This window comes from Camponotus vicinus, unplaced genomic scaffold, assembly GCF_025532165.1.
Source record: "Camponotus vicinus isolate PSW18456_S1 unplaced genomic scaffold, iyCamVici1.0 SCAF_10, whole genome shotgun sequence".
NCBI classification, from domain to species: domain Eukaryota; kingdom Metazoa; phylum Arthropoda; class Insecta; order Hymenoptera; family Formicidae; genus Camponotus; species Camponotus vicinus.
Window position 1 is genome coordinate 7,613,798 of NW_028141946.1, and position 12,028 is coordinate 7,625,825.

The following is a 12,028-nucleotide window of genomic DNA, read 5'->3' on the forward strand; positions in this document are numbered from 1 at the left end:
TTATTTGAAAAAGTATATAAAATAATTTATATAGTAGAATTGCAATTTTTTTAATAAGATGAACTATGATAAAGTCGTACTTGATCTTCGAGGTAAAGAAACTTTATATTAATTATTTTAATAATAAGCCTAACGCTTATTATTAATTTAATTAATTCGTTTATTATTAAACAAAGCATATTTTTCTTAGATAATTTAATTATATCTTAAATTCACGTTATATTTTAATTATAGCATATATTGATCGAAATTTGTTAATAATTTATCACGATCGCTCATAAATAATTTTGTTCGTTAGGTGAGCGTGAATTAGTGCAAAAGAAGACTTTCCAGAAATGGGTCAACTCCCACTTGGTTCGATGTTCGTGCCGGATCGGCGATTTGTACGTCGATCTGCGAGATGGCAAGATGCTGATAAGACTTTTAGAGATCTTATCGGGCGAGCGTTTACCGCGTCCTACCAAGGGCAAGATGCGCATCCATTGCCTAGAAAATGTGGACAAGGCCCTCCAATTCTTGCGCGAGCAAAGGGTACATTTGGAGAACATGGGTTCTCATGACATCGTCGACGGGAATCCGCGTTTGAGCTTGGGTCTTATCTGGACGATCATCCTGCGATTCCAGATCCAAGATATTACAATCGAAGAGACGGACAATCAGGAGACCAAGTCCGCCAAGGACGCGTTGCTGTTGTGGTGTCAGATGAAGACTGCCGGTTACCACAACGTGAATGTAAGAAACTTCACGACATCATGGCGAGACGGTCTGGCGTTTAACGCAATCATTCATAAACACCGTCCGGATTTGATTCAGTTCGAGAAACTCTCCAAATCAAATGCTATTTATAATCTTAACAATGCATTCAACGTCGCAGAAGACAAACTCGGACTCACAAAACTCCTGGACGCTGAAGATATCTTCGTGGATCACCCGGATGAGAAGTCTATCATAACATATGTCGTTACATATTATCATTACTTCTCAAAGATGAAGCAGGAGACGGTGCAAGGTAAAAGGATCGGCAAAGTGGTCGGTATCGCAATGGAAAATGATCGTATGATACACGAATACGAGAGTCTTACCAGTGACCTGCTACGCTGGATCGAAGCTACGATAGAGGCGCTTGGCGATCGCAGATTTGCCAATTCTCTAGTGGGTGTTCAATCACAGCTCTCGCAATTCTCGAATTATCGCACCGTAGAGAAACCGCCTAAATTCGTAGAGAAGGGTAATCTCGAAGTACTGTTATTCACTTTGCAATCGAAAATGCGCGCAAACAATCAGAAGCCTTACACGCCTAAAGAGGGTAAAATGATATCCGACATCAATAAGGCTTGGGAGAGATTAGAAAAGGCGGAGCACGAACGAGAATTGGCTTTGCGCGAAGAACTGATTCGACAGGAGAAGTTAGAGCAATTGGCGGCTAGATTTAATCGAAAGGCCAGCATGCGCGAAACTTGGTTGTCAGAGAATCAACGACTGGTGTCACAAGATAACTTCGGCTTTGATCTCGCCGCTGTAGAAGCCGCTGCCAAGAAGCACGAGGCTATAGAAACCGACATCTTTGCTTACGAGGAGCGTGTGCAGGCCGTCATGGCGGTCTCACAGGAGTTGGAGGCGGAGAATTACCATGACATCGAGCGTATCAATGCTCGTAAGGATAACGTATTGCGCTTGTGGAACTATCTCCTAGAACTACTCCGCGCTAGACGAATGCGGCTGGAACTGTCGCTGCAGTTACAACAAAATTTCCAAGAAAAGTTGTACATTCTGGACAGTATGGAGGAGATCAAGATGCGACTGTTGACGGACGATTACGGCAAACACCTGATGGGTGTGGAAGATCTGCTGCAGAAGCATTCTCTCGTCGAGGCAGATATCAACGTTCTAGGCGAAAGAGTCAAGGCCGTCGTTCAACAAAGTCAGAGATTCTTGGAGCATGGAGAGGGCTATCGTCCGTGCGATCCGGCCATCATAGTCGAACGTGTACAACAGCTGGAGAATGCATACGCTGAACTAGTGCGGCTAGCGATCGAGCGTCGCACTAGGCTTGAGGAATCTCGGAAGCTTTGGCAATTCTACTGGGACATGGCTGACGAGGAGAATTGGATAAAGGAGAAAGAACAAATTGTATCTACAGGGGACATTGGTCACGATCTAACCACTATTAATTTGCTATTATCCAAGCACAAGGCATTGGAGAATGAGATACAGTCACATGAGCCGCAGTTGATGTCAGTCGCTGCTGTTGGCGATGAATTAGTTCGACAACAGCATTTCGGCTCGGATCGTATTCAAGAGAGACTCCAAGAAATTCTTGGCATGTGGAATCATTTGCTGGATCTGGCAGCTTTTAGGAGAAAGCGGCTCGAAGAGGCTGTCGACTATCATCAGCTCTTTGCGGACGCGGACGACATCGACATTTGGATGTTAGATACTTTACGGCTTGTCTCATCAGAAGATGTCGGTAGAGACGAGGCAAATGTGCAGTCGTTATTGAAAAAGCATAAGGACGTGACGGATGAGCTCAAAAATTACGCTACGACTATTGAACAGCTTCATCAGCAGGCATCCACATTAGGCGAGCAGGATGCTAAATCACCGGAGGTCCTGGAAAGACTGACTTCGATAGATAATAGATACAAAGAACTTCTTGAACTAGCTAAATTGCGTAAACAAAGACTCTTGGATGCCCAGTCGTTATACAAAGTATTTAGCGAGACTGACGGAGTTGAACAATGGATTGGCGAGAAGAACAGGATGCTGGATACAATGGTGCCCGTCAAGGATATCGAAGACGTCGAAATTATGAAACACCGTTATAACGGCTTCGAAAAAGAAATGAACGCAAATGCATCTCGCGTCGCTGTAGTTAATCAATTGGCCAGACAATTGTTACATGTCGAGCATCCGAACTCGGAACAGATAATCGCGCGACAAAATAAGCTCAATCAGAAATGGGCCGAACTGCGCGAAAAGGCAGAGGGCAAACGTGAAGAGTTGAACTCCGCACACGGCGTGCAGACGTTCCACATTGAATGTCGCGAGACCGTATCATGGATCGAGGACAAGAAACGAATTTTACAGCAGACCGATAGCCTAGAAATGGACCTGACAGGTGTGATGACGCTGCAACGCAGATTGAGTGGCATGGAACGTGATTTGGCGGCTATTCAGGCTAAATTGGATGCTTTGGAGAAAGAAGCAGAAGTCATACAGAAAGAACATCCAGAAGAGGCAGCTGTGATACGCGACAGAATTGCGCAAATCCATTTAATTTGGGAGCAGTTGACACAAATGTTAAAGGAACGTGACGCTAAACTCGAAGAGGCTGGAGATTTGCACCGGTTCCTGCGTGATCTCGATCACTTCCAAGCGTGGCTCACCAAAACTCAGACTGATGTCGCTAGCGAAGACACGCCGACCAGTCTCGCTGATGCCGAAAAACTCCTCACGCAACATCAGAATATCAAGGAGGAAATCGATAATTACACCGATGACTATCAGAAGATGATGGAGTACGGTGAGCGACTGACAACGGAGGCCGGCGATGGCGACACACAATATATGTTCCTGCGAGAAAGATTGAATGCGCTGAAGATGGGCTGGGAAGAGCTACATCAGATGTGGGTAAATCGTCAGAACTTGCTATCCAATTCTCTGAATCTGCAGGTATTCGATCGAGATGCGCGTCAAGCGGAGGTACTCTTGTCGCAACAGGAACATATCCTTGCCAAGGACGAAACGCCAGCAAACTTCGAGCAAGCAGAACATATGATCAAGCGACACGAAGCTTTTATGACAACTATGGACGCCAATGATGAGAAGATTAATTCAGTTGTGCAATTTGCCGGACGTTTGGTCGATGAGGGACACTTTGCGGCTGATAAAGTAAAGAAGAAGGCTGAGAATATCAACGAGCGTCGCCGGATCAATCGCGAGAAGGCTAATCAACTTATGGAGAAACTCAAGGATCAGCTTCAGTTACAGATGTTCCTGCAAGATTGCGAGGAACTCGGCGAATGGGTGCAAGAGAAACATATCACTGCTCAGGATGAGACATATAGAAGCGCAAAGACTATTCATAGTAAATGGACTCGTCATCAGGCGTTTGAAGCGGAGATTGCAAGTAACAAAGACCGCTTACAGCAATTGCAACAAGCCGCGGACGAATTGATTCAACAAAAACCAGACTTGGCAGAGATTATCAAGCCGAAGGTAGCCGAATTAGCGGATCAATTTGTAGAGTTAGAAACTACGACTCATGATAAGGGTGAACGATTGTTTGATGCGAATCGTGAGGTATTGATTCACCAGACTTGCGACGACATCGACTCCTGGATGAACGAACTAGAGAAGCAGATAGAGAGCACTGACACTGGTTCTGACTTAGCTTCCGTGAATATACTGATGCAGAAACAACAGATGATCGAGACGCAAATGGCGGTGAAAGCAAAACAAGTCACCGAACTCGACAAACAGGCGGAACATCTGCAGCGCACAGTGCCGGATGATAAGATGGAGGAGATCAAGTGCAAGAAGGAGAAAGTCGCTCAGAGATTCGCGCAGCTTAAGGAGCCTCTCATCGATCGCCAGCGGCAGCTTGAGAAAAAGAAGGAAGCCTTCCAATTCCGGCGAGATGTCGAAGACGAGAAATTGTGGATTGCGGAGAAGATGCCGCAGGCGACTAGTACCGAGTATGGAAACTCGTTGTTTAATGTTCACATGCTGAAGAAGAAAAATCAATCGCTGCGTACGGAGATCGATAACCACGAACCCAGGATTAATCTAGTGTGCAATAATGGGCAGAAGTTGATTGACGAGGGACATGAAGATAGTCCCGAATTCCAGAAATTGATATCCGAATTAACAGAAAAGTGGCGCGAATTAAAGGACGCAGTCGACGATAGAAACAGGCATTTGCTACAGAACGAGAAGGCGCAGCAATACTTCTTCGACGCTACTGAGGCTGAATCGTGGATGAGCGAGCAGGAGTTGTACATGATGGTTGAAGATCGCGGTAAGGATGAGATCTCCGCTCAGAATTTGATGAAAAAGCACGAGTCTCTGGAACACGCAGTGGAAGATTACGCAGAAACGATTCGTCAGCTCGGCGAGACCGCCCGGCAGCTTATAAACGATCAGCATCCATTGGCCGATCAAATCGCCGTGAAGCAGTCGCAGGCAGATAAACTCTATGCCGGTTTGAAGGATCTGGCGGGCGAGCGACGCGCCAAATTGGACGAGGCACTGCAATTATTCATGTTAAACCGCGAGGTCGACGATCTCGAGCAATGGATTCAAGAACGCGAACTGGTCGCCGGCAGTCATGAATTGGGTCAGGATTACGATCACGTAACTCTATTGTGGGAAAGATTCAAGGAGTTTGCGCGTGATACCGAGGCGATCGGTTCCGAGCGGGTAGAAGCCGTGAACGGCATCGCCGATTCTCTGATTGCTACTGGACATTCTGATGCAGCAACGATTGCCGAATGGAAGGACGGCTTGAACGAAGTCTGGCAAGATCTGCTCGAATTAATTGAGACGCGCACGCAGATGCTGGTGGCCAGTCGCGAGTTGCATAAGTTCTTCCACGACTGCAAGGACGTTCTCGGCAGAATCCTGGAAAAACAAAACGCCATGTCCGATGAATTGGGTCGAGATGCTGGCTCGGTATCTGCTCTCCAACGCAAGCATACCAACTTTATCCAGGATTTGTCCACATTACAAAGTCAAGTGACACAGATCGAGGAGGAATCTGCCAAATTGCAAGCAAGTTACGCTGGTGACAAAGCACGAGAGATCACGAATCGCGAAGCCGAAGTCGTGGCAGCATGGAATAATTTGCAATCGCTGTGCGAGGGCAGACGAACTAAACTGGAAGACACCGGAGATCTCTTCAGATTCTTCAACATGGTTAGAACCTTGATGATTTGGATGGACGACGTTGTACGTCAAATGAACACGTCTGAAAAGCCACGCGATGTCGCCGGTGTTGAATTACTGATGAACAATCATCAGAGTTTGAAGGCGGAAATCGATGCTAGAGAGGATAATCTAATGGCATGCATCAATCTCGGGAAAGATTTGCTAGCCAGAAATCATTACGCTAGCGCGCAGATAAAGGAAAAATTGGCAGCATTGACCGATCACAGAAATGCGCTTTTACATCGATGGGAGGAACGTTGGGAAAATTTGCAGCTCAGTAAGTTATATTTATTAACGGAAAATATATTTCAATTTTATTGCACAATTTAATATCTTTTGATTAGTATGAAATACTGGATATCTTTGAAATATCTAATGTTTTAAAAATCATAAATATATTGTATGTATATGCATGTGTATTTATTTAACACTTGCTTATTTTTTGCCATAGTTTTGGAAGTCTATCAGTTTGCCCGAGATGCAGCGGTTGCTGAAGCATGGTTAATCGCTCAAGAGCCGTATCTTATGAGTCAAGAGCTCGGTGTAAGTAATTATTTTTGCAAACATAAATACCGAATTCTTAATCGAGCGTGCAACTTTCTTTAAAAAAAAAAATTGTTATTTTTACAGCATACTATTTAAATACCGAATTCTTAATTAAGCGTACAACTTTTTTTAAAAAAGAAAATTGTTATTTTCACAGCATACTATTGACGAAGTTGAAAATTTGATCAAGAAACATGAAGCTTTTGAAAAATCGGCAGCTGCACAAGAAGAAAGATTTAGTGCCTTGCACCGACTTACCACTGTAAGTAATTAAATACATATGCGCACACACACAATCACTAGATAATATTATAATAGAAAACGTAAAAATACCGTAAAATCATTTATAAAATTATTTATATTAATATTAAAAAATTTTCTATTATAATCTAAATTTAAAAACTTTTCAATATTTCATCTTTAAATGAATATTTTAAATATATAAATCTTGTTACATACAATTATCTGCTGCTTATACTTTTATCTTCTTTTTATTACATAATGCTATTATAATATAATAAAACACAATACGAATTATAAATATTACGGTTTTAGAAATAAATAATTGTTTTTCTTAATGCACAGTTCGAATTGAAAGAGCTAAAGCGACGGGAGCAAGAAAGGGAAGAAGAGGAAAAACGCAAGAAGGAGGAGGCAGCAGCGGCAGAAGCCGCACGTTTGGCCAAGTCAACACCTGTTACTAGTCCAGATGAACCACCTAGTGAAAGGTAAATATTTTGTTGCGATTACACGATGATATGATTATCATGAATAAATTTTGTCTGCTGCAGAGCCGAAACTGATGGAGCAACAAGCGGTGAACGCGCTGGAGAAGACGAGGGACATGGTAATATAACTACACTTAATAATATATCTTGGATTTATACTAATCGAAGCTCTCTATATAACACTCTTCTCGGTACTTATCTTCTAATTCGTTTTACGATTTTGCATTCCGTTTGAATGCTGGTATTGATGAATAACGATCGATATTTAATATACGTACATTATTTAGAATGTAATGTAATCGAGTGCTTTCCTAATGGGGTTGTACGTAATGTGTTCGTAAAACTTTTATTGATTTAGTAACTGCGAGATGGTAGTAATTAATTTTGTATAACCGAAAGAGATTTTGAAAAAATCAAATCGAGTTCGGTATGTAACATTTGTTTTGTTTTATTTTCTTTTTGTTATGACTAATAATCGGTACAGCAAAGAATCTTGCTTCTTGACGTAAAATTTAACTCTGTCAATTAGCGTTACGGTTTGTTTGGATAAGCATGTGTGACATCGCTAACAGCACGTTTATTTTTGCCTTCTCCTATCCGCAACCTAAATCTATTTCGATCCACGTATAAAATCCATCGCTCCACGTCGTCTCATATTATCCTTCCCGAATGCACCTTAATGCGGCACGGAATGCACGAACCACAGTGGCACATCGCAAGGCTTCTACACGTACACCACAGCCTCAAGACAAGCCCAAGGAAGGTGAGTTTTACGTGAGGCGTGTAAAGTTTGTGCAGATTAAAACTTTCATATTAAGTACATCTTAATATGTCTCCACGACTGCTTTGAAACTATAATCGAATCTTATGGTAGTTTCTATAATCTTTCATCAAATTGGTGATGGATAACGGATAATCATAATATTGTATTTTTTGTAACAGTATTTAATTGCTTCGCTCTACGGATTCACATAAGCATCAAGTCACATTATGTTATAATAATTTTATATCTTTCAGCATATTCGTAACAACACCGCACTTATCGCTCTCGCCCGCACAAGTCATCATTTATGCGCTTTTATTAATTTTTTTTCTCTACCAGGTGAGGGCTGTTATTACCCGAGATGCTCTTCTTGTCATCTGTCACAAGCTGATATATCAATTATGTTTCATAATTTACTAAATATTTCAAATAATATAGATAATATTTAGTAGACACACGTATGAATAGACACACGCGTGAAACGATATACATCTATAACAATATAATTCTAATTATACATTATCTATATTATTATTGTTATTATTTTTGGTCGTACTATATACTCTGTTATAAACCATTTCATTTTGCATCGCTAATTTGGTAGGTACATATTTGAACTATCGTATTTCACCTTGTTCATCGCACGATTGTTGACTTATATAAATGATAAAATGCTTAAATACCTTATTGGAAGATAAGTATATCGGAATCGTTATTCTATAAATGTAGAGATACAATATTCTATATTCTCTCGTTTACTTAAATATTCGGGGACACGATATGTCACTATAACAAATATTTATAATACTATTTATGATTATATATTTATATATTATAAATATAATATTAATATATTTTTTAAAAATATATTAATATAATAACAGAGATTTATATTATTATATAATATATGTATATTTTTATTATATATTACATATAAAAAGTTCAATTATTAGTTTCGATTATAGTGTGAAGTAATTTTTGTGATAAAATTTTAAATCTTCACTTTCTCAGCAGTGCGATTTTTTCGTAACGGATGTCACATTTATTAATTATAATTATTGAAAGTTATTTGATATAATTGTGTTGAATATATACATAAGGTATTCAATATCACGCGATGTACATGTAAGAATAATATATATACATATATAGCATGATTTTGTGATTGGTGTGGTGTAGTGCATGCACAAAAACCTAGGCAACTGTCTTTCCGGGAAGGAGAAGGGATTCCTGTCTCGCCAACCTCTGCGAAAACTCCGCCGCATGGTACTCCTCGCACACCGACAAGTAAGTGTTCAATGAACTGTGTCAAATTAAGTATACATTGTGCAAAATATTTTTTATTAATATTTTTTCCTCGTGACATGATCGCAATTGTCTTGCAATTAAATAGCAGTCAATGCAAACTGTATAATTAATGAAAGACTACACCTTCAATTTTTAAGTGAGAAATCTCAGATATAAGGATGCAATTGATATTTGATCGGAATTAATTCGTGTGGAAATAATAATCCGGCTCTTCTCCGGAGGCGGTTTTCGTTTGCAACGGTCCAAAGGGACACACGCTACCATGTTCATCCACAAAACGGCAAGCTTTTATGACCCGCAGAACCTCATCCACCGATCGCGGTAAATCGTCATCGTTTATCGTTACGTGACGTACAATTTGTTGTTTGTCTATAACGAACAGAGCTCTATATGCTACTCCATGTTTTTCGTTTAATACACCATAATTTTTCGCTATTTGGTGATTTTGGTCGGACAGGAGTGGGATTTTCATTTCACCCAAGCCCCCTTGTTTGCGCGGTGTCGTCACCCATGCAAAGTGCGAAAATTTGGAATCTGTTGAAATAGCTACTACCTCCGAACCTATAATATAAAAATATAGTAATTATATATTCACAATAGAGAAATATATAAGAGAGATTAATTTATTAATTTTGATTTAATGAGTCACTTTTTTTTGTATGTATCATACAATTGAAATTATTTTTTTATTTTGCATTAAAAGTGAAAATGCACTCAATTTGCATCTATTTTATTATATATAATATATTCTATATTTTCGAGGATGGACTTTATTACAATTGATCAAGATATACAATTATTTATTAATCAATTCACAATTCACGTAAAGAGGAACCAAGAGACTTAAAATTAGAATAATAATAGACTTCATTTTGGACGAAAAATAATTTTTTTTTTAAATGTATCAAGATTTTTGATATTAAAAATTGAATTTATGGTTGATGACATATTGACGTTAATAATGATAAATGATAAAATTTCATACCAATAAGCCGGAATTCGGCAATACGATCGCTAAATTGAATAAGCTCGATGGGGCATACGAACGAGAAATCGCACGGATAGAAGAGAAGCACCAAGTACTTTCCCGAGAAATGTTCTGATGATAACTCTTGCATCTTTAAATCAATTATCGCAACACCCGACCAGGGTGGTGCGGGCCGTGACACTGCTGGTATCAATCGTACTTGCGGTGTATGCGGAATTTCCCATTTTTCTGCGCAACAAGAGTTCATCCCGAACGTATTATTTTTATACTCGACATGATTGTATCATAATCATGAGTGTATTTTTCGAGACCATTGCGTGTCTCGTGCAAATTATACCGCAAGTCGTTGTAACTACAGATACACGAAACTTTTAACGATCGATTTTCTTTCTATTCTGTTGTCTCTCACGTCACTTCACTATTTTTAAAACATGAGAAATATATATCATCGCAGAATACGTTCTCATGGGATAGATGTATGCAAAATATTTATCACTTTTTTTAAAGATTTATTTTAAACAAATTAATTAATTCCTCTGATTGATTAATAGATTAAAAATGTTTTCGGAAATATATAATCTGCTTCGATCATATATTTCAAGAAATTATTCTTTCTAAATGAAGAGTATATTGAAGTCCACGATAATTATTTTGAAACTGCAGGTGTTTCTTTCAAATTTATTTATAATCATAAAAAATTAATGCGCCTTTTTCCATTTTTTACTACAGATAGCTTTTATGAGAGATAACTATGCTCACAGTAATTCAGTTTGAACAGTTTAATTAATTATATACATATACATTTATTGGAATAGATATAATTACTTGTACGATACAATAATTCTGCAGATAAATTAAAAATATATTGTATTTATTAAACATTCAATTCATATATCGGTCATTTGACATCTGCATGAGCATGTTGCATGAACGTATCCTCGCATATTGTTCGTATGTAGTTAGAGGGTATGGAGAAATAATGTAACGTACATATATGTGGATGTGAGGATTATTAGTGAGACAAATTGTTTACCTGATCAATTCTCTGCTACAAGCTAGGTGGTTCAGGGTACAAAGTAAGTAGCTAATAAACGTTATGTGTGTTGCGTACGTCGTTAAGCTCCAAAAGGCGGAACCGGCTCCGAGTCTTTAAGGCGTAAGGAACGAAGTCGGAGCAAATCACCGTTTAGGAGTTTCCGCTGGAGAAAGTCCGCCAAGTCGCCGAGTTTAGATCGCAGTGGCGTGAGTGACGATGAACGTAGTATCCCCGGTAAGTGAAGAAAAGAAATTCACGTGGTCTACAGTAGTTAGAAATTTACATGTTCACTCATTCAACATTTCTTTTTTTCTTTTTACTACAAGATTTGCTCGTTTTATCTTCACTCTCTACATGTTTAAATTTAAGACAGCCAAGATGTGAAAAACGGATAATCCATCTTCAATAAATCTAACAATAAATAAATCATTATTATCGAAAATTGGAAAGGTATTTTTTATGTGATTTTAGTTTCTGATCAAATTTTGTACGTTTGTAATGAAACTCTAAATTATTGTTGCGAATTGTTATTGAATATCCAGGTGGATATTGTGATCTTTCATATATATTTGTATCCATCTATATAATTACTTTACTAATTAATCATGCTTTATTTTCAGTTATTGTTTAAGCATACGTATATTTTTAACAATTACTTTATCATTATATACAATATAAGTCAGCTATGATAAAATTATATCTTTTATAGTGGGAAGACACTCGAAGAGCTA

The 12,028-nt window shown here is 39.0% G+C and overlaps 2 protein-coding genes across 8 annotated transcripts in view; one reads left to right on the forward strand and one right to left on the reverse strand.

Moving 5' to 3' along the window:
- The window catches only part of Beta-spec (spectrin beta chain), a 32,012-nt gene that overhangs the window by 14,726 nt on the left and 5,258 nt on the right, over positions 1-12,028 (forward strand). The window contains exons 3-10 of one of the 6 annotated variants that reach the window (XM_083079859.1): positions 299-6,205; positions 6,380-6,471; positions 6,632-6,736; positions 7,060-7,202; positions 7,266-7,321; positions 7,909-7,965; positions 9,145-9,252; positions 11,382-11,531. In XM_083079859.1, coding sequence (XP_082935985.1) covers positions 299-6,205; positions 6,380-6,471; positions 6,632-6,736; positions 7,060-7,202; positions 7,266-7,321; positions 7,909-7,965; positions 9,145-9,252; positions 11,382-11,531 — 6,618 coding nt within the window. The remainder of the gene's footprint in view (positions 1-298; positions 6,206-6,379; positions 6,472-6,631; positions 6,737-7,059; positions 7,203-7,265; positions 7,322-7,908; positions 7,966-9,144; positions 9,253-11,381; positions 11,532-12,028) is intronic. The other 5 variants (XM_083079861.1, XM_083079860.1, XM_083079863.1 and 2 more) reach the window with 5 other exon arrangements.
- LOC145960417 (peroxiredoxin-like) lies at positions 8,892-10,642 on the reverse strand. 2 transcript variants are annotated; one of them, XR_014435349.1, is made up of 3 exons: positions 10,259-10,642; positions 9,397-9,834; positions 8,892-9,268 (listed from the first exon to the last, which is right to left on the reverse strand). XR_014435349.1 is itself a non-coding variant. In XM_083079873.1 (2 exons), exons 1-2 carry the CDS (start codon positions 10,506-10,508, stop codon positions 9,455-9,457), a joined length of 630 nt encoding a protein of 209 aa, XP_082935999.1. In that variant the 5' UTR covers positions 10,509-10,642; the 3' UTR covers positions 8,892-9,454. The 2 variants fall into 2 exon arrangements, 1 of the variants encoding a protein (XP_082935999.1); XM_083079873.1 differs by having other exon boundaries at positions 8,892-9,834.

What these genes read in the sequence shown, in the direction of transcription:
- LOC145960417 (XM_083079873.1), bottom strand. Translation starts at nt 10,508, where the DNA reads ATGAACTCTTGTTGCGCAGAAAAATGGGAAATTCCGCATACACCGCAA. An exon ending in TGCCGAATTCCGGCTTATTG is followed by an intron (nt 9,835 to 10,258) that starts GTATGAAATTTT and finishes TTTATATTATAG; the next exon opens with GTTCGGAGGTAGTAGCTATT.